Source organism: Octopus bimaculoides, chromosome 3 (assembly GCF_046866305.1).
Source record: "Octopus bimaculoides isolate indiv1 chromosome 3, ASM4686630v1, whole genome shotgun sequence".
Lineage (NCBI taxonomy): Eukaryota > Metazoa > Mollusca > Cephalopoda > Octopoda > Octopodidae > Octopus > Octopus bimaculoides.
The window spans coordinates 6,403,492-6,426,655 of NC_142930.1; the positions used below are offsets into that span (position 1 = coordinate 6,403,492).

The 23,164-nt window shown below is 36.1% G+C and overlaps 1 protein-coding gene across 1 annotated transcript in view; it reads right to left on the bottom strand.

Annotated features, from left to right (window-relative positions):
- Window positions 1-1,306: 1,306 nt before the first annotated feature.
- LOC106872545 (tetratricopeptide repeat protein 21B) overlaps window positions 1,307-23,164 on the bottom strand; it is a 71,719-nt gene continuing 49,861 nt past the window's right edge. Inside the window, exons 27-38 of the mRNA XM_089348523.1 lie at window positions 22,171-22,281; window positions 21,693-21,774; window positions 20,607-20,757; window positions 19,707-19,868; window positions 18,443-18,506; window positions 12,938-13,063; window positions 6,674-6,787; window positions 5,624-5,677; window positions 5,006-5,062; window positions 3,035-3,155; window positions 1,630-1,697; window positions 1,307-1,479 (exon numbers count right to left, since the gene is read on the bottom strand). Coding sequence (XP_089204649.1) covers window positions 1,402-1,479; window positions 1,630-1,697; window positions 3,035-3,155; window positions 5,006-5,062; window positions 5,624-5,677; window positions 6,674-6,787; window positions 12,938-13,063; window positions 18,443-18,506; window positions 19,707-19,868; window positions 20,607-20,757; window positions 21,693-21,774; window positions 22,171-22,281 — 1,188 coding nt within the window. The 3' untranslated portion in view covers window positions 1,307-1,401. The remainder of the gene's footprint in view (window positions 1,480-1,629; window positions 1,698-3,034; window positions 3,156-5,005; window positions 5,063-5,623; window positions 5,678-6,673; window positions 6,788-12,937; window positions 13,064-18,442; window positions 18,507-19,706; window positions 19,869-20,606; window positions 20,758-21,692; window positions 21,775-22,170; window positions 22,282-23,164) is intronic.

The window sequence follows — 23,164 nt, forward strand, 5'->3', positions numbered from 1 at the left end:
AAGTTGTCGTATTTCTGTAATTTCAACCAATGACTGACGTCCATTCAGCCGTAAAAATTAAGTGCTGATTACGTAAACAAACGATTCTGGGCGGTGATAAAATTATTATTTCCTTGTCAAAAAATGGCTGAAGCATATTGGCAGTAGCTAATAAACCTTTCTATTATAGGCACAAGGCATGGTTTTTAAGGGAAGGAGCAAGTCAGTTAGGGTTAGGGTTAGGGAAAACGAACACACGTGTGTTGCCTCTGCAAAATGTCAGAAGTAATGGAGATTAAATACGCTTTACACCGCTTAAAGTGCCAAAGGAGTAAGTGTAAACAGCTGAATACTTGTCAGTGATTGGTTGAAATTATCGAAATAAGACAATTTTTTACATGAAATAAATCCGAATACAAATTTTTTTTTCTGTTCTATAACACAAAATAGATAAGTATACGAAGTTTGAAAGTCTTTCGGTACCAAAAACACTACATAAAACATAAATGAAAACTGGTGCCCCCGTTTTGAACAAGATCCAATCTATGGCCTTAGCCAGTCCACTTATGCATACCTTCCTTCATTTGATACCAAATTCCACTTGCGAAGACCTGTTGAGGCAAGTGAAATCGAAATAGTTAAATTCGACGACTGGCACTCATGCAAACGCCGTCTCCTTCATTGGACACGAAACTCAGCCTGCGAAGACTTATTGGGGCAAGCGAAATCCAAATCGTGATGGCACTTGTGCTCAGCGTCGCCTTTTTGGCACTTGTGCCCGCAGCATGTGTAAGGACCTTCGAGTGAGATCGTTGCCAGTGCCCCTGGACTGGCTTGTGCGGGTGGCACATAAAATACACCATTTTGAGCGTGGCCGTTGCCAGTACCGCCTGACTGGCCTTTGTGCGGGTGACACATAAAAGCACCCACTACACTCTCTGAGTGGTTGGCGTTAGGAAGGGCATCCAGCTGTAGAAACTCTGCCAAATCAGATTGGAGCCTGGTGTAGCCATCTAGTTTCACCAGTCCTCAGTCAAATCGTCCAACCCATGCTAGCATGGAAAGCGGACATTAAACGATGATGACGATGACGATAACAATGATTGCAGAATAATTAAATTTCTCTTGATTTATCTCTTTCAGGAGATAAAAAAGCAATTAGTTCTAACAGGAAAGATGGAAATATAGGTGCAAATCCACATGCTATGGTATATTGATTTATATGAAAATTATTTATACAATAAGTTCCTCATAGACTAATGACTTACAAATTAGCAACTGAGATAAAATTAAAAGGTAGCTGAGAAAAAACTGACCAGATTGTGTATAAAATATGTTACACTAGATTTATTGACAAACACTTTTTAAGAAGAAATAAACATTTCCAGACTAGATAATTTTACAAAGATGATAGCTAAGTTTCTAAATCCGCCAGTTAGATCTTGCTTTAGTAAGGATTTCTTTCTGTATTTTTGGATAATTTGGATGAGAAGCCAGTACCTAAAAGGAAAATCAAATCAAATAAAATCATGTGTTAGAACAGAACTTACAACAGCACAAAAAACAAAAAAGACAAAATGGTTACATAACACGTTAACTTAAAAATTAATTCTAATTAAACACAAATAGATTTTGAAACTGAATACTTACCAAATTACAAATATCAATGGCTTCGGTATATCGTTTGGCTTTAAGGTAGTTGAAGGCCAGCTTGTATCCTACAAAAATCGATATATATATGTATATATACAAAAGTAGGCATAGAAATACATGAAGAAAATAGTTAAGAGATATATCTAAAGACTTTATTACCTGATGAAGTTTTAGTGAACAAGTTGAATGTTTACTGCAAATGTCTAAATTAGCAAGATATACACCAACTGAACTCAAGAATATAACATGATGAAAGAGGTGGATCAAAGCTCAATCTTCAGTGACTGCTTATGTTGAATAGGAGAGGGCTGATGTCCATGAGAACTCTTATATGCTGATGACCTAATTCTCATATAGTGGATTTAGAGAGGAAATTCAAGGTATAGAAGCTAAACCTAGAATCAACTGGCCTGAGGATAAAAGTAGAAAGAGCCTAAGGTTTAAGTAGGAAAGAAGACAGGATCCCAGTATCATTGGGGAAATAATCTTGCTTGATATGAAACAAAGTAGGTATAAATACCATATACTGCAGTCAGAGTACGTTATATACACACAAATATAGTGGAATCTAAAATAACTGCTGTATGTAAAATATACATTAATTAATGTGCACAGATGTGCAAATTAAACTATCCTCTATTATGTAAATCACACTGCATTGGGCTGGAATGTTAAATTGATAAGTTCTAGACTGCCAAAGCCAATCTTCCATTCTGAATTTACAAATTGAAAATGTAATGTTGGCACATCAAGAAAAAGATTCAAATATACACTGAAAGCAACGGTGAAAGACTGCAAAACCAACCCAAATTTAAGGGAAGACATGTCTGCATGGAAGAAAGTGAACATCAGAGACTTGAAGGATTTTGAATCTTTATAAATCTCTCATAGTAGAGGCTCAGAACTCAAACATAACACAACAACCCTGGTACAAAAGAATTTCAGTATGTGGCACAAAAAGGTTGTCTAGATCACAGAAGAATAAATAAATGAGCAATACTCATGTGTCTTCGTTCTCTCCCCCTCCACTTATTTTATTTTTCAGTAGCTGTGAGGTCATTGTCAGATAAATATGACAGCCAAACTATTAATACATACATATACATACACAAATATGTATATTAACCATATCTTCTTTCTCCATTTCAATAAACAATTGCTTAAATCTTATAGATAGATTTTTTTTATCAATACCATTAAAAATGTATCTATCCACTTTATGCTAATTCTATTTCTATAGTAACTCATAAAAGTATGCAAATTGAAGGACACTTGTATATTAATTATACAGATTGAACACAAATATATATATGCATACATATTTACATATGCAAATGCAGAGAGAATAGTAACCAGTTACACACACATGGTTGAATGTAATCAAGAGCAACATACTACATACCAATGACTGGGTTGTTTTTTCTGCCATGGATCCAGGCTTTTTCATAGTATTCAGCAGCATCCTTATGGGACTGTTCTTTCTCCATAATGAAACCAGAATATTCATAGGCTTTACAGCAACTCTGGAGAATGAGAATGCATACTCTGTGGATTTTTCTACATGTTCCTTTCGGTAGAATTCTATAAAAACTCAACAATACTGCCTTCCTCCTCGTTTCTATCAATCCTTCTTTACACACACACTCTACAACATTCTCTATATGCCTCTCATCCCTTACAATTTTCTACTAAAGTATATTTACTCCTTAGTATTATTTTTAGCCTCACTTTCATGAACTGTATCCTATCCTCCTTATTACAGATAATCCCATATTTGCAATATAGCTAAAATTACACTTTAAAAAACTAGCTCTCTTACTCAGGATGAGAAAATACTTATATTCTTATCTACTGCTTTTTTACAAAGCTTAACAAAGACCCACCCTGCTCCCAGTCTGGGGATAGTGCTGTAGCTGCACACCCAAGACCAAATCATTCCACTGAGTAACAAAAACTCACTATCCAGCACACTGCAACCTCTTGCCTACAGATGCACCATCTTCATGCAAATTATTCTATTGCTACTACAATGGCCTCACTTTCTCTGAATTAACTAGTTTTATACTAACTGCACTTAAGCCCATCTATCACACAGGTCTCTCCACAGGTCACTCAAGCAGTGTCCACACCCTTCCTGAAATTTTGAAGGATGGTACTAATTTCAACCACAGGAAGTTTGTATTGTAAACTCAGGGCAATCTTATGCAGGTTGGTATCAAAAGATAAAATATTTCTACAAAAACTACTGATGGCTTTCGAATGAAGCAAAAATAAGGTATCAGACTTGATTATAGATAATCTAACAAGTAATATAAGTTCCAATGAATAAGCTATTCACTGGCTAAATAATGTTACATACAAGATTGGGTCTAAGCAGTAAGTAATCTTTTCTAAAGTCCAAATGTAACTATTATAATTATAGAATGTGTGTCCTGCAACGGAAAAATGGTAAACTTAATTCCATTATGAAAATATAGAATTCCTTCCGATTAAAAAGGTTATCTGCATGATTAATAGCTTTGGTTTCACTTAACATCTTCAGCTACTTTTAGAGATCCTTGCACCTCTAACTAGGCCCTTCCATTGCACAATCTTGTCCATTTATTTAGTAATTCTTCCACTCCCGCTTTACCAAGTACAATGGAGACTATACTTTGTTAGTGAGATCAGAATACAGTCAAAACATATTCACAGTTGTCTCCCATACTGGTTAGGAAAAGTAGAATATCATCACTCATTCACTAAGATCATATTCCCTCACCACATAATTATTTAACATTAAATGCTCTATGCATTATAGAAGATAACACTCTTCTTAATATCAGTTAATGTTTGCTTCTATATTAACTTAGTTGAATCCTTTGCTAATACATTTTCATCCTTCTAAAAACCTGCCAGGTCAGAGATTTCTAGAAGTCATTCATGAACCCTATCTTTAAAGTCTTTTAGAATAGACTATCCAATTGATGTTTGTAAATGCTCAGCATCTCCCCGAGAATGTTCTTATTCTTGCTCACCACTAGTCTTCAATATAACAGCAAAGTGGAACTTTTACTGACTTTGTTTGACTGGTTGAGAGCTGTGAGCACTTGACAATATTCAGATGCCAAGTGCCCTCTTTTGATTGACTCAAGACTAGCTCTGTGAAAAGGTTGAGCTATGGTAAAAACCCAGTAGAACTCATCTCCTCAAAATAATAAAACCCATGAAAATAGTTTACTTTAATGTCTGTTAATACACAAACACAAATTACTCACCCACACACATTAATAGAAACATACGTTCATAAAACCTCTTGTATACACATATATAAATATGAGCACACACATACATGTATATAAATAAAAATGATCAATGACCAAAGATAATTTACTTTATTATGGGTCAAACATTTCTTCAGTAACTCTTGAGCCATATCATATTTGCCAGACTGAAAAAAGGAATATTGAACATTGCAGTAAGAAAATAAAAATAAAGAATTAATGTCACACAAAAAAAAAAACATGCCATAGATATATAAGGTGTACTTCAAATTACCCGCCACCCCATTCTCATCTACCTCCTTCTTGTTGCTGCCACTGCTTGTTTTTGGGTCTATTTTCTCATAGTGGTCAGGTAGGTTTAAACCATTTATCTCAGTTTTTATTTGGTGTTATTGCTCCCCGTGTCTTGCTTGTACATTCCAAATTTGACGTGATGTCCATGACTGGATGCATTTCCTATTCTCAACTACTTTACAGAGTGCACTGCAAGAATTTTATTATGCCTCCAGCACTTGAGAGGTTCTTGTAAGCAAGTAGGATTGAATAGTTTCCTCTAGCCAGTATCAGTTCATATTCCGAGTTACTATCACCCTAGATGCAGTAGACTGCACCACAAACTGCAGTTTTTAATCACACACAAATGGTTATACATTTACATTCCAGAATAGTGAGCCAGTTAGTTCATCAAGCAGAAGTTTATCATTATAAGTTATAAACAAAAGTGATACCTGAATATGAATATCTGCTAGAAGAAGCCAGCTTTTTTCCATAATTTCAGCATTCTGTAATTAGAAAACACGATATACATTGAGGATTGCATATAAGAAGAATGGAATAGCTAAGACATCCACTTTACAACAACACCCTAGGTTTGATTCCACTGAGCAACACCTTACACAAATGGCATTTTCAATAGCTTCAGATCAAAAACATACCTTGTAAATGAAATTTTGTAGACAAAAACTGTCTGAAAGCCTGTCAGGTAGTTTGTACTTGTAATTTAAATGGTAGAGTCTTATCATGTGCCATGACATACTGATTCAACCTGAGAATTATATTAAGGGCATACATATAGGTATAGGCATAGCTGTGTGGACAAGAAGCTTGCTTCCCAACCATGAGGCTTTGGGTTTAGTTTCAATGTGCAGCAGCACCTCAGGAAAATGCCTTCTACTAGAGCCCTAGGCTGACCAAAGCCATGTGAAAGAAGCCTGTAGTATATATATGTCTGAGTGCTTTTGCTTCTAACTACTGCTTGATGACTGGTGTTGGTTTGTTTATGTCCCAGTAACTTAGCTTTTATATTTGTTTCAGTCATTAGACTGTGGCTATGTTGGAGCCGCACCTTGAAGAATTTTAGTCATATGAATTGACCCCAGTACAGGGACATAATACACCAGTGCTGGTTGTCAAGTGGTGGAGGTGAGCAAACAGACACTCACACACACACACACACATGTGTATATGATAGGCTTCTTTTCAGTTTCTGCCTATCAAATCTACTCATAATGTTTTAGTTGGCCTGAGGTTATAGAAGATACTTGCCCAAGGTTCCATGCAGTGGGACTGAACCCAGAACCATGTGGTTTCGAAGCAAACTTCTTACCACACATCCATGCCTACATATATGTCTGAAAAAAAAAATGGAAGGGTCACAGCTGGAGTGTTTTCTGTCATAGGTCTATTCAATCAGGACTGACCTAGAGTGAAATAACATGCAAATCCTCTGAACAACTCCAGCATCTTTTAAAAGGTGATATTTAAAGTACACTACTCACCTCACAAGCCCAGTTTAATTTCGCAATACGTTTTAGTTGATTCCTAGCTTTGGGGACTTGCTTCTGAACCATGTAAGCGGTGGCCATTCCATAGAGAGCACCAACATTATCATTCTGGAAAGAGTAAAGAAAGCTTAATAGAAAATAATCAATTTAGTGATACAGTATATTCTTAAATTTTATCCGTATTTCTCATAGATGTTATAGTAATATATTAATGAGCAGAAATTGCTGTGTGATTGAGAAGTTCACTTTGCTGTGTGTGTGTGTGTGTGTATGTGTGTGTCTATGTGAGTGTGTGTGTGTGCATGTGTGTGTGTGTGTATGGGTAGGTGGAAGCATAGCTGTATGGTTAAGAAGTTCACTTTGTAACCATGTGACTTTAGATTCAGTCCCACAGAATGGCACCTTGGGCAAGTGTCTTCTACAGCCTGGTCTGGACAAAGCTTTGTGAATGAATTTGGTAGATGGAGACTGTATGGAAGACCAACATATAATTGTTTTATTTACATATATACACTCATTCACACACGTGTGTGCATGTATGTCCATTTACATCTTGTTTTGACATTGATAGTGAAACTCATTTACAACTATCAAGCATGCAAACATTGTCATTTATTTCCAATATTTTGAGAAAGCATGTCTGGTCATGGGGAAATATTATGTTGCTTGGAAACAGGTGAGAGTTGGCAACAGGAAGGGCATACAACTGTACAAAATCTGTCTCAATAAACTTCATCCAACACATGCAAGCATAGAAAAATGGATGGTAAAACGATGACAATATATAGATGAAAACAAATAAAGCAATATTTTCACAATGCAAAGAAAAATAATAATTTATCAATTCCTGTGAATTAATGAGTTATTAAGTTCTACTTTGCATTTTAAGATGCTCTTCCCACTATTTCTTTGGTTTTTTTAAATATCATAATGCTTCAAGTAAACTATGATACTCATATGAATGTTTGTGTGTAGTAGTAGTAGTAGTACATACTATGTATGCTATTATTTAGTTTTATTTCTAGATTTCTCACTAGTGGAGAAAGAGTTGGTGTGACCCTAGATCTATGGTTCCTTCATTAGAATTTCAACAATATCAACATGGCAATTGTATATGTATGTGTGTTACATGCAAGCATTTGACATCAGTACATGTGCAGACTTGTATATTTTGGTTTATGTATGTCTACTCACACATACAGTTTGCATACCTAGACATGTGCATATGTACTAATATGCTAAACTTTTGGGAAGTTGTACTAGTAGTCTTCTAATTAGCTTTCCCTTTTCTGGTTTTGAGAACCCTGATTTCTCCAAATTGGTGTTGAGGCAGTTGGTTACATATTCAATTGTTTCAATAATTATGGGTATAATATGTCTTTTGTCTTCTTTTACCTATTGTCTTTTACTTGTTTCAGTCAGTACTAAATTATAGGGATGTAAATACACCAGCGCTGGATGTCAAGTGGTGGTGGCGGACAAACACTGACACAAAGACACACACACACACACACATATATATATATATACATACACATGTACATATATATATATGACAGGCTACTTTTAGTTTCCGTCTACCAAATCCACTCAAGGCTTTGGTCATCCCGAGGATATAGTAGAAGACACTTGCCGATATAATCGACTTAATCCATTTGTTTGTCCCCTCTATGTTTAGCCCCTTGTGGGCAATAAAGAAATAAGATACTGATAAAAGCCTGTCATCATATATATATACTAGACTACCTATAACCCTTTGGGTCACCGGGAAACTTTCAGTTTCCAAGCAATGGAGCTTTGTTTCATGGGTTTTTTTTCTTTTCCAGGTAATTTTGCATGCTTTCAATGAATGTGACAGCAAAATCATGTGTAAACAGTTCCTTTCTCCAGAAAAGGAAAGATTTGGCTGTTATTTCTTGCACACCCTGCTACCACATAACAGGTATTTCAGGTCCTTTATCACAAATAGCGGATACATGTTAGCAGGGTGTGCTAGAAATAGCAATCATATCTTTGGAGATGAGATACGTTGAATGCACAAAAAAACAAAGCCTATGGAAAAAAACTTTCACACTGAGATTATGAATGGGTCATTTATGAAATATTTACCATATTTTTAAAGTCATTTTCACTTTAGATTATATTTTAGATATGCCAAAAAAAATTTTTGTTATGGTATTCACTTGAAAATAATTTTAAAAACATTGAAATATTGTCTGTTTAAAGAAAGCTAAAATATAAATACTTACAGTACAAACAAATTATATTTTTGAAATCACATTCACTTAAAAATATTTCTAAATTATCAAAAAGTGAAAATAGAAACATTTACTCCAAAAAAACTCATATTATTTCATTGTCAAGTCACTGTGTCTAATTGAAAGATAATTCCCTTTCAGGATTAACATTATATTCAGGATATTTTCCCCATTATGCACCGTTTTGGGTATTTATATCCCAAAGCCTCTAATATTTCCAAAACTACTTGTCCAATTTACACAAAACTTGTTTTATTCCATTTGTATTAACATATCAGGGTAAACTTAATTCATAGTATTTTCCCATTGTGCACCAGTTTGGCTGTGTAACATTGCAAGCAGGCAAGATTCAAACTAACTTTTAATGTATTATATATATGAAGATAGATATGGCTGATCTCTGAAGTTAGCCTGGGTTTCATGTCCAGAAAATGCTTAGCTTTACAGTGTTTCTTCATAGTAAATACCAAATGCTTATTACATAATTCTCATCATACAGGCATGGCACCCTGGGCTAGCCTCTCTAGAAAGTGGAGGAAGAGAAGACTTTGCTACTGTATATCAACAATAGGGGATTGTCTCCCTTCGACTGCTACTCGTAATTGACCTTGTTATCGTGTGGGTCCCAGGGTGCAACAGAAATTTCTGGAAGTGCAAGAAGGGAAGTCTTTGGACCATGTTCGCACTTTAGGGAATTCCTGTTGGCGTCCTGGGACCCTCACGATAACAGTCAGTTACGAGTAGCACTCAAAGGAGACAATCCCCTGTTGTTGACAGTAACAAAGTCTTTTTCTCCTTCCTTGCTAGAGGGACTATAGGCCTAGCGTCTGAAGAAACACTGTAAAACTAAGCGCTTTATGGACGTGAAACCCAAGGTAACCCCATAAACTGGCCATATCTATCTCTATCTCGATACTATACTGCTTTATAACCTAGAGTGTGCTTCATTTTCGGATTTATGATTTTCTGGTGATACATATACGTGTGTTACACCACCACCTGACAGCTGGTGTTGGTTTGTTTATGTCCCTGTAACTTAGTGGTTCGACAAAAAAAAAAAAAAAAAAGCGGTAGAATAAGTACCAGGCTTAAAAAAAAAGAAGTACTGGGGTTGATTTGTTCAATTAAAAACTCTTCAAGGTGGTGCCCCAGAATGGCAGCAGTCTAATGACTGAAACAAGTGAAAGAAAAAAAAAACAATACAGAAAATGAATTGAATATTTATAAGAAAACATATAGGAGTGGCTGTGTGGAAAGTAGCTTGCTTACCAACCACATGGTTCCGGGTTCATTCCCACTGCGTGGCACCTTGGGTAAGTGTCTTCTACTATAGCCTCGAGCCGACCAAAGCCATGTGAGTGGATTTGGTAGACGGAAACTGAAAGAAGCCCGTCGTATATATGTATATATATATATGTGTCTGTGTGTGTGTTTGTGTGTCTGTGTTTGTCCCCCTAGTATTGCTTGACAACCGATGCTGGTGTGCTTATGTCCCGTCACTTAGCGGTTCGGCAAAAGAGACCGATAAAATAATTACTAGGCTTACAAAGAATAAGTCCCGGGGTCGATTTGCTCGACTAAATGCGGTGCTCCAGCATGGCCACAGTCAAATGACTGAAACAAGTAAAAGAGTAAAGAGTATAGTCTTGTAAAATAATTTCCAGATGTTCATACTAATTAGAGTTAGAGGTGACATGCATACCTTTCTCAAAGTAAATGAAGAGAAAACTGTTTGCAACATACAAAATAATAGTCTCTGTCAAGAACCTAGTGCTATATGAAATTATGAATTGCATAGACTCGTTTACTTATAGAAAAGTGTTATTACCCATGGTTTAGAAATGAAATGTTTTGCATAGAATTCAGTCTGATAGAATGCACACATTCAGGAATAAGGCATTTGATGATGATTATCAACTTGTACATCAGATGTACCTTGTGGAATATCATCATCAACATCTACTGCTCCTTGCTCACATGGGTCAGATGGAATTTATTGAGGTAGATTTTCTAGATGCCTTTCCTGTTGCCAGCCCTTACCTGTTTCCATGTAAGGGAATATTTTCCTTTGGCCTGAAATGTTTTTCCACAGAAGACCGGAAATGAACAACGCCACTTGTATGGCACTGATGCATGCTTACAACCATCACATGATGTCAAAACAAGAGCACACAAGAGTACAGTGCAGAAATAAGACACCCGATAACCATATCTGGTACTTTGTGTGCATTCTAAAATAAGACACCTGATCAAAACAAATTGTTTAACACTTAAGATGAGGTTAATAGTCTGATAACTCATCAAAACATCAAAATACTTCATTTATGTTTTCATTAAATTAGCAAGTTTCACAATCTGAGATAATGGATTTCATATGAACCGTAGGTTCAAAGATAGATCTGACTAAAGTTACTCAATAGCTGTATTAAAGAATCAATTTGTTTATCACTACTTTTATATCACTAATCTAATTTTGGAATGTTCAAAATGTGATAAATAATGTTTATCATTGCTAATGTACCACCTTTAAATTTCAGTTTTAATTCCAAAACTAAACATTTAAACAGACAATAAGAAGTCTTTCATGTCACAGGTAATCCAGAACAAATTATTTAACAAACATGCTACTCTTTACATTCCTTAGATGTAATGCCTAACTGATGCCTATTTTGTAAAATTATGTCAGGTAGCTTTCCTATATTAAAAAACATTTTGAGCTTGTAGGAAAGTTTTTAAACAATGCAGTATGTGAAATGACAATTTGATTTAAAATGTCAAACACTTTGCTTTTAAAACATCTGTTTTGTAGGAAAATGATTAAGGGTCCAACCCATGCTAGCATGGAGAGCGGACGTTAAACAATGATGATGATGATGATGTTTAAGAATTCAAATATTAATCATGGTTCTCTCTAAACAAAAGATAAATAAAATAAAACTGAGTTGACAAATTCATCATCGTTTTAACAACCACTTTTTCATACTTGCATGGGTCAGGTGGAACTTATTGGAAACATATTTTCAATGGTCACTGACCCTTACCTGTTTCCTAGCAAGGTAATATTTCCCCATAGCTAGACATATATTTTGCATAACACTGGAAATGAAAGACATTGATCTACAACAATCACCTGATTATGACAAGGACACGCACGCACGCACGCACGCACGCACACACGTGGGTTAATCAAAGAATGTTGTTGTTTGTTCCTTCTCAAGCCATGCCTGGTTCATAAGGGCCGGTTTCTTGGTTTCACTGGAGTATAAGTTCTCCACCTAGATGGGACGCCAATCCGTCGCAGGTGAGCTGCTAGATGCAGGAGAAAGTTGAGGTGAAAGAGTCAACAGAAGTTCGCCATTACCTTCTGCTAGAGCCATGTGGAGTTTAGGTGTTGCATTCATAAATACACACATCGCCTGGTCTGAGATTTGAACCCATGATCCCTTGACTGCGAGTCCGTTGCTCTAGCCACTAGCCCATGTGCCTCCACAATAAAAAAATACAATATTATAAATCCACTACAGTTGATCTTACCAATTGGTTTTGCACCAGATATTAGATAACAACACAGCTATCTGATACATGTGCTCTTCAGGAATGGCACACATAGAAAACAAAATATAGTGAATGCTCTGTTACTGGAGGCGAAGATTTGTCACAACTGGTTTACAAGTGCAGCAAAAGAAAAAGAGAAAAAAAGAGGACAAACAACGGGTTTTTTCCAGTTCTGCTCATCAAATCCACTCACAAGGCTTTCATCAGCCCATGGCTATAGTAGAAGACACTTGCCCAAGTTTCCACGTAGTGGTAAGAAAGCAAACTTCTTAATCACACAGCTATGCCTGCACCAACAATAGGTGTTGAATTTTATTATAAATATTTCCTTCCTTTTGGCCACTTAACAATAGTCAATATATTTCAAAGATTTAAAGAATGCATGAAATTATCTCATCTGATAATATAACAACAAATAACCTAACAATGTAAATATATAACTTACATAGGTAGAGACAATTTCCATGAAATTCATCAAAGCTTTCTCGACATTTGCTTTATTTTTGGTACTCACTAGCACCATGTTCTTCATTATCTGTAATTGTGTGTTATCTTCTTGTGGCTTCACCTCCTACTCAAAAGATAAAAGAAGTACTTAGAATTTCTGGAAAATATAGCATTTACACCTATTTACAGTTAGTTTTATTTCAAACCTCTATCTTTTTATTCTAATGTTCAACTGAATCTTCTGTTTGTTGAAATTTTTCACACTGCATCAAATCCCTCATGTTATAAGATTAAAAGATGTATTTTTAGTAAAATTTGTTAAAGATAAATATCATTTCCTGGAATAACCAATAAGATTTTTAATAGTTAGTGGGAAAATTTGTAAATATTTTATGCAGATAGTTATGAAAAATAAAAAATGTGTAAGAAATACTTTCACTAAAAAATTAAGCAACGAAGTAATTTTATAAATTTAATCTGAACAAAATCTATGGCTGTGTTGAATATATTTAAGAGAATTCATAAAAAGGATCTAACAAAAAATTAAATATAACGTTTTTCATCGGAAAACACTTTCAATCAGATTGAGAAATTTTAGACCCCAACCCTTGTCAATTTTTCTGAGCTTGTTAGCAGTCCTAGTTAACACAGATTTTTGCATAATGTTGATTATTGTGACATTTCCACTGAACACCTGACTTTCTGCACCTTCAGTAATCTCTCCCCATCTCTGAGCCAAATCTTAGAACTGCCAGACTTCATGTTTAACATCTCACCTATCTGCCATCATTCTCAATCCCATTCCCATCTACCTGTATCTACAAAACTCAAAATGTGTGTGTGTGTGTGTGTGTGTGTGTGTGTGTGTTTTTATGTGTTTCCACATTTTTCATCCGATTTGGATGAAATTTTTATTATTAAATGGCAAATTCACCCAGGTAGGTCACTGCTGCATTACCGATGCCTAGAGATACCCCCTTTTCGGAGAAAAATTGATAAAACTGAAGGGACCCTCCCCCACTTTTTACAAAAAAAGCCAGAAGTTGCACATGAGAAAAGTTTTTACAGGAACGTCCAATTTTTATAATTTTGGTCTCAAAAGGACTGTCATGTAGTGACATTTTAGACAAATATTTTAGCACTACCTTGAGGCCTCTGATGCCCAAGAAAATTGTGAAAAACTTTGGAAAAATTGATTTTTCGCATTTTTGCTAAGTTACACAGTAGAAAATTTTTTACTGGAAAGTCTGATTTTGTTGGTATTTATGGCTAAAAAATTACCATGTAACAGTGGTTCTATCAAGTATCTGTTCTATGTTCAAAGGCACCACTGTGTGACAAAAAACCATGAAAAACTGTGAAAAAAACCAATTTTCATACACTTTTTTCCCCTTTAAATCTTCAAAAACTCACTGCTTTGGTGGATTGTGTTCAAATTTTTACACATTATTTACTCATCCTAAGGATAATTTTAAGAGACTCCAATTTTCACAGAATTCATCCATGTATGACCAACAATTGCGAAAAACTGAGTAGAAAATGAGTTTTTCGCCCTTAAATCACTCATTTTTGACAGAACATGAGGGCCCTGCTTTTCGGTGACAACTTATCGGGTGACTTCTCCAAGCAACTTCTCACCATTGGTAATGGCACAGCTCCTTCCGATGCAGCTGGAGAGATGGCTGCCTCACATGTAAGCACACCTGTGGACACTGTGGATGACCTTATGACCGCTGTTTTTCCCAGTCTGCACATAAACTACCAAAACCTGAATTAGCTGTGCAAAAGAGCCATATCAGCTCCCAAAAACACATTTGTAGTGAAACTCAATGAAGACCTACTGCGAAGCCTTCCTGGAAACCTTCACACCTACATGTCTGTGGACACTTGTGGACCAAGAAGAGGCTGTTAATTTTCCCACAGAATTCCTCAATTCCTTGGACCCCTCCGGACTACTGCCTCATCAACTGCACCTCAAAATTGGAGCTCTGGTCATACTGCTGAGGAACCTGGAGCCACCATGTCTATGCAACGGAACGTGGTTGGTGGTAAAAAATGTGCTGCCTCATGTTACTGAAGCAACAATTCTTACGGGTTGTGGCATCGGAGACGTCTTTATACCCGGGATACCTCTTACTCCATCAGATAAGCAATGTCCCTTGCATCAACTTCAGTTCCCTCTTTGACTTTGCTTTGCCATGTCCATCAACAAGTCTCAAGGCCAAACACTAACAACGACAGGCCTCCATTTAGGCCAACCATGCTTCTTGCACGGCTAATTACATGTTGGATGCTTATGAGTCAGATGCAAAAAAAACCATTACGTGTTCGCCCTGAAAGCCAAAACGAAAAATGTTGTCTACTGTGAGGAGCTGTAGGCCGTCCAATATGCCACAGCTTCCCTGCCAAACTGGTTTATGGTGAGTGAGTGCTATTGTTGCCATTCCTTCAAAATTACCTGTTTCTTTAGTCTTTCTTTTATTTGGTCCACTACAGCTTCTCAATCTCCTTGCAGATGGCTTGAGTTTTGGCATCACTGCACCCACTGCTTTTCATGTGAATGAAAAAGGACGTTTATTTCCCAGTGAACGGTTAACAATCCTTTTCAGGGCTATTGTGAGAATAATAACACGCCTTTTCAGGACCACTTTACATTCAATTGTTGGACCCCCTGCGATGTTCCTGTGGCTTCTCCAAGGCATTTCACCCTGTTGTTCCTACTTTATTCATGGTCTATGGAAAAAGTTACTTCTTCCTCAATGTCAATGTTTGCAACTTAATGCAAAAAATATTCAAAGAGATGTACAACAAAAAATGGTAGAACCTATCAAAACCATTGCCGAGTATTTAATACTCAAGCACTGCTGGGTACCCCTGCCAGTTTACTCTATTGGTATCTCTCTCTCTTTGTCACTTTACACATTATAGCCACCCTCATGCACCTCTGACCTCCATCTTTGCCACAGTTCATTATTCTCCCACCCTGCACATCATCTCCCAACTTTCTGATCTCTCCACAGACATATATTGCTGCCTGTCACTTTCTCCTTCCTGAGCCACTTCTGTCTCTCCTACCTCACCCTGCAAACTGATATTTACCATCAATTACACCTCCACCCTCTTGTCACTCACTACATCCACCTCTAGTCCAATTCCTACCTGTATGTCACTCTCCTCTCACACTTTCCTTTCCTTGTGATCCATAATGTATATTTTCCCTCATAGTTGCCTTCCTGTACCTTGTACATAAGCACTAGCACCCCATCACCACCAACTCCATCATTCATCCAGTTATTGTCGTATTTCCCTCGAAAGACTCACAGAGATAACACAACGAGTTGTACAATTTAATTATTACATTTATTATTCAATTACATACAAAGAACGCACTCACCCAATGTTCGTTATGAATAAACAAGAATCATGTCCGCCATATATATCAATGACATTCTACTACCCCAGTCACACAAGACAACAACAATGAAACAATGAACTCAGATGAACCACATTGACACAGGACTTCAGACGAACACAAATCCAACAGTCCATATAACAGTTACTCTCACTCACCTTTGCATAATGCAGGGAAGCTGTGTACCTCTATAGCAAAATACCTGTGCTTGTCCCTCTGTTGTACTTTAGCTTCCAACACCTCACATGAAGCCACTCCACCTCTCTCAAATGCATTCCCACTCAATTGCTTTTCCCTTTTCCTTTCTTTATTTTGTCTTTCAAGTTACTGAACAACCTCACTAGTGCTAGTGATACGAAAAAAGCACCCAGTACACACACTGTAGAGTGGTTAACATTAGGAAGGGCATCCAGCTGTAGAAACCATGTCAAAGCTGATATTGGGGCCTGACACAGTTCTGTGGCTCATCAGATGCTGTCAAACTGTCCAACCCATTCCAGCTTTAAATGATGCTGATAATGTTTGTTTTCTAGTACATTTTTGATTCCATCTTGGTACATCTTTGCTAAGATTTCAAATCCATTTTGTCTGTACAGTATTGGTAATATTTCAAAATGAGTATATTTTTCATCTAGGGACCAAATAAGCGATATTTTCAATCATCACCCTGAAAAGCTAACATTGGTTAGTTTGCAATACAGTAGATGTCTTTTTTTTTATTTATCTCGTAAAAGCACCCACTACACTCTCGGAGTGGTTGGCGTTAGGAAAGGCATCCGGCTGTAGAAACTCTGCCAGATCAGATTGGAGCCTGGTGTAGCCACCTGGTTCACCAGTCCTCAGTTGTTACCAGTGTCACCTTACTGGCACATGAAAAAACACTCGAGTGAGGTCGCTGCCAGTGCCGCTGGACTGGCTCCTGTGCAGGTGGCACATAAAAAACACCATTTTGAGTGTGGCCGTTGCCAGTACTGCCTGACTGGCCCTTGTGCCAGTGGGATGTAAAAGCACCCACTACACTCTCAGAGTGGTTGGCGTTAGGAAGGGCATCCAGCTGTAGAAACTCTTCCAAATCAGATTGGAGTCTGGTGTAACCACCTGGTTCACCAGTCCTCAGTCAAATCGTCCAACCCATGCTAGCATGGAAAGCGGACGTTAAACGATGATGATGATGATAGTGAGTATATTCATGCCGTGTTCAATGGAGAAATGGTTTGAGATTTAGTAACAATAAGTTTCCCCAACTCTCAAGCACATTGAAAGGAATCTTGCAGAATAGTGAATGAAAGCATCTGAAACTTCACAATCTGGGTTTCAATTGCAACATTATTCAGTTGTTTTGGTGTTGTTCCCAGTGGTCCCATGTTCTTCCTCTGTACTGTGATCTCTTCTATTTGCCTGACAAATTACCTATTTAAAAAAGGTTTCTTTTTATTTTTGTCTGCTTTTCAGTCTACTCATTTCTACTTGTTATGTCATGATCCTTTGGATAATCGGTCCATCTGCTACCAACATCCTATGTTGTGCCAGTCTAAAATGGGTGATAATGCACAGGTGCATATTGAGAGATTTATAAAGATTTCTACACAAAAGATCATACATGGTTATCCTTTAGAAGATATACCTGATGACTTTAGTCTTTGACTGAGCTGTGATCTAAGATCAAATGTGGATCAAAGATCATCATATAGCTTCTGGAATGTTGCCAAGTGCTCACAGCTCTGTACCAGATGAACAAAATAGCTGGTTTATCATCTTCCCTTGCACATTATGGAGGTTTAAGGACGAGTTTGAGTAACAATATCCTGGAGGTGGAGATGACTGTATAGTCTTTCCCTGAGACCAGTTTAGAAGTTGTCAGTCTGGAACAAATTTGGGGTAAGCTGTGTAGGTATAGTAATGTAGTCAGCTAAATACGTATACCCAAACTACAAGTTAAGTGAGAGTTAAGGAATGGATAAAAACAGTTGTGTCAAGCATATTTTTAATTATCATAAAGTAACTGCTGCAATTATAATTATTATGACGGTGCTGGTGGGAGTGATGATAGTTACGATGCCAGTGAGGATAAAAAAAAATTATACATCTTACCTTCAGCAGCTTTTCAGCAGTCCTGAGAGCCACCCGTTCATTGTTTGTTCTCTGCTGATCATAACTAACAAAAAAAAAAAAAAAAAAAAAAAAGAATGTAATGTTTTCCTAATTTTCTTAAGAAAGTGACAACATTGAATTTGATATAATTTGAACAAAATATATTTATGATAATACTATCCAGTCACCATGTACAAAGAACAGTTTATACTACTCATCATAGAAATCTTTATTAAGTAATTAAAATCTGTTGCTTATTAAAGCACAGGAATCTGACTGGGAGTAGTATGTTCTTGAAAAACTTACTGTAACATGAAATCCTGTAATACAAAATTTATTTTTCAATTGATTTCTATGTAAAGTGATAGTATGTGCAGTGGATATTTTTGGATAATGCTGAAAAGCAATACAGCCACTTTTATGTCCCCAAATGATATCTAAACATTCACCCTGTCTAATCCTCACTATCATTTTTCTCCTGTTCACTTTCCTGTAATTTGAGGGTATGTCCTGATACATCTTCACCACTATCTCTCTTTTTCAACAGGAGTAACCATGTACCACCCCTACAGAAAGACACCTGTACCTGTCTATCTCATTTTATCTTATCTCTTGGCACAAAGCCACCTCCCTCAGTACTACACCCACTCAGTTGATGGCTTTTATATGCAAGTTACTTGATAAGCATACTAGTACCACATAGAAAACAGCCAGTACATTCTGTAAAGTGGTTGGCATTAAGAAGGACATCAAACCATAGAGACCATGCTAAAGTAGAAAATGGAGTTTGGTGCAGTCCTTTGGCTCATCAGCTCCTGTTGAACCATCCAGCCCATACCAGCAATGGAAAACCGATGTTACATTTTGATGATGTATATCACATTATACAACTCAGTGTAGGAACTTGCGCTTATTGTAAACTCCTCTTGCAATTTTTTTTATGTTATATTCACAATTAAGGTTGTTTTCAGTGAAAGCTTGCAGAACTTCATAAGCACCAATCCTTTACCAATATTCTTTGCAGTAATTTAAGTGGAGATGGTGCAATTTCTGTATTCACATCTGTATTCTCAGTTTGCTTTGTTCTAACAATATCAACCTCTTGTTTGATAAAAATTCTATTTCTACTTTTCAAATGTGTGAAATAATGTACCATAACATCAGAATTCTTATTGCCAATACTTTGTAATCTTCAACCTTTTCAGCACAAAGAACAAAAAAAGAAAACATTTAGTTAACAAGGAACATATAAAACGAGTCTAACCCATCACTGTTATCCACCGACTCAAAGACTTCTCCTCCAATTGTGTCACTGTCAGGATTAAGACATATCTCTACCATGTTGTAAAGGGCAGAATTACTCCATGTTGTATCTTTGCGAGCCATGTTGAAGCTTTTTAAAGCAATTGTAGAAGAACTGATTAATCTGAAAATAGGGACCAGAAAGGAGCAGTTTTATTAAGAGATGTTACTTTATTAAGGTAGTTATTTATGACAGTCATTTCTAAAGCAGTACACATTTGGTTGCATAGCTAAGACGTTTGCTTCCCAGCCACATGGTTTTGGTTCAGTCTCAGTCTTATTCTCTGAACTGCAGGATCCTATCTCACTGCGCAACCTATGGAAAGTGGACGTTAAATGATGATGACTATACATATATAAATAAGTCTGTCTTCCATGTTGGAATAGGCTGGATGGTTTGACAGGATCCAATGAACGAGAGGACTGTTCTGTCATGGTTTCTGCAACTGGATGCATTTGCTAATGCCAACCATTTTATAGAATATACTGGGTGCGTTTTTCAAGATACCTGCAGAAGTTTGATCACATATACATACATATATATATGTATGTAAATGGACATGCATATGTGTTTGTTGCCATTTTCTTTTGGATTGAGATTGCTTGGGCAGCAGTGACATTTGCTTATGTTTTACATGTCTTACAACTCAGTGGTTTAACAAACACCAATAAATAAAAGTACCTTACTTGAAAACAAGAAAATGTTGGTAACAAGAAAGGTATCCAGCAGTAGAGAACTGCTCTATCAAGTGTCATCTAACTCATGCCAACAAGGGAAAAAAGGAAACAAAGTTATTTTAGCTAGATGCCAGATAAATCACATGTAGCACAGTATATCATTATAAATGCTGACACTTCTTACCGATTATAGAGACCATGACAAAAATAGTAACCAGCTTCCATTTTTGCACATGTGAAAGCCTCTTTCATAGACTCCAGGAACTTTGGCACTTCATCAAGTTGCCCATTGCATTTCATAGCATCAATAAGTTTAGCAAGAACTTCATAATTATCTGCAAGAATTTAACAAATATTTATTTTAGACTTTTGATCAAAGATCTGAACAGGCTAACCTAGAGTTAAACTAGTTCAGCTAAGCTGGAATTAAACAAAAAGAGAAAGAAAAGAAATTAAATATTTTAAATGATTTAATTTTGGAAAACTTTTAGATATTGCAAAGGTCTGTATAATTCCTTTGATGAGTAACCACAGAATTATATTTTCTTTTCTTGGGCACAAATCTAAATTGTAAGGGTGCCCTAGTGATAGGATGTACCTTGGTTATCTTAACTTAGGCAAAGATCATCTTAAAAAACCAGGTCAATATGCTTTCATTGTACTGAATACTGTATTGTATCCAACCAATACCCTACTATCCACTATTCATTTTATTATTATGATTGAATACTTTTGTTCACTCATAATTTCATTTTCTAGGAAAATACTTTCACTTTTTCGTAGGAAGAGAAACTTTCACTATATTTTTGATAATGTGAACACTTAATTTAGCAAAGCCTGAATACAAAGAAGCATTAGACAGTAAATCAGTACGTGTTGTATTCCATTTTCTTGTAATCTTTTATTATCATTTTAAATGTCTGCAAAATTTATTCTTCCTTTACATTCACTTTTTACATTTCTAAATGGCCTTCTATGAAAAAATGCAAGTGTTTTCCTCACCTTAGCAAAAGAGTGAAAGTGTATTTGAGAGAGATGTACTATTTCTAGCAGGTCAAGTTACTGTATTCATTCTCTTGACACTCTAGTATTTTATCATTGTTGAGCCCTTAATCATCCCTATTTGAGGAAATTTATGATGAAAGACATTTTGTCTTTTATTCAGACGAAACCAACATGTACCCATGGAGATTTGACTGCTTTTCTAATAGTTTGAGTAGCTACATGAACGCTTTCTTATACTATTGCAAAGTTAAACATGTAGTCTCACCTGGTTTCTTCTCCAGCAGCTGCTTATAATGTTTGATGGCCTCTTCAAATGAATTTTTATAAAAATATACATTTGAAAGCATCTGAAATGTTAAAAAAAGTTAAATAAAACCATCACATTTACATTTAATTAAATTTATTTTTCAAAGTATGACATGTTTGAATTATGCAACAGAAGCAGCTCCATAACAAAATCTTTATCAATATAACTTACTTCAAGTATTTGCTGTTGAAATGCCAAAAGCTGCAGTTTTTACTTGGGAAAAATCACTTTATAGATGTATTGTGTAAGAAAACAATATACTTAAGAGCTAGGCGAAATGAAATCACCCTAGAAGTGACTGTGAGAGCAACAAGATACCGCTGTATTAGATGATGTTAATGTATCAGTATTGCTGCAAACATCACATACAGTTTTAATGTCACTGATCTCCTAATTCCTCCAAATGACCCAAAATTAACAGAATATAAATACTCACCATAATTGCTGCAACATTGTCCTTGTCTTTTTTTAACAATGATAAGCACTGTGATTGACAGCTGTCCAAGTCTCCAGACACAAGATAAACTTTAGCTAACTCCAGCATAACCTACATAAATAAAGAATTTTTTAGAAGTTACAGCTAGTACATACATACAATCAGTTTATAATAGGGGCAAAGTAATAGTTTAGCATAACAGAACGTACTCTTTCAAGAACTTTTAACATCTACCTACAAAGCTAAAAAGCTAAATATGAAAAGTAATAAAAATAATTAAAGATAACTACATAGTAGTTTGCTTGAAGCAGTGTAGTACAGAAGTAGAAAATGAAAAGGGAAACAAAGAGAGCCTCTAACAATGCAGAGATTGATGTGAATACACATTTCTTGGATTGCTTCCTTCTGAAGATAGGATTTTGTGCCTGAAATATAAAGGTTTTTTGTAATATATAGAAGCTGTCTTCATTTCCCTTTTCTTTCATTTTCTAATGAAAAATAAATGTAAACTCAATGCATTTTGTTATGATGGAAACCTATTGCAGTTTTGGGTACAGGCTTTTATCAGAACAAAGAAAGATAACAAACAAGGAAAAAAATTATTTTTATCTTAAAAATATGGTAATGATGAATGAAGGAAGTGGGTAGATGAGCATGTAATTTCTGAGTAGAAGACAGGAGAGATGGATGGTGTGTAGAAACGTTGATTACACTAACATGACTTTTGTCCTTGGGTAACAACTGTTATTTCTTATTTGTTTACTTCCAGAAAGTATGAAAAATGGCTAACATTTCCTTCAAACTTTGCTTTTGTTACATTTATTCAAAACTTCTCAACACATGGCTATGATGCTTCCCCACTACTCTTGTTCAGAGATGCACACATTGTCAGCCACTAAGCAACATGCTCAAGTGGTTAAGGTCAAGCAACTGACAAGCAAATCTGTGCTATTGATCAGAATATTTGCTATAACGATATTACTGCTTCAGCAAC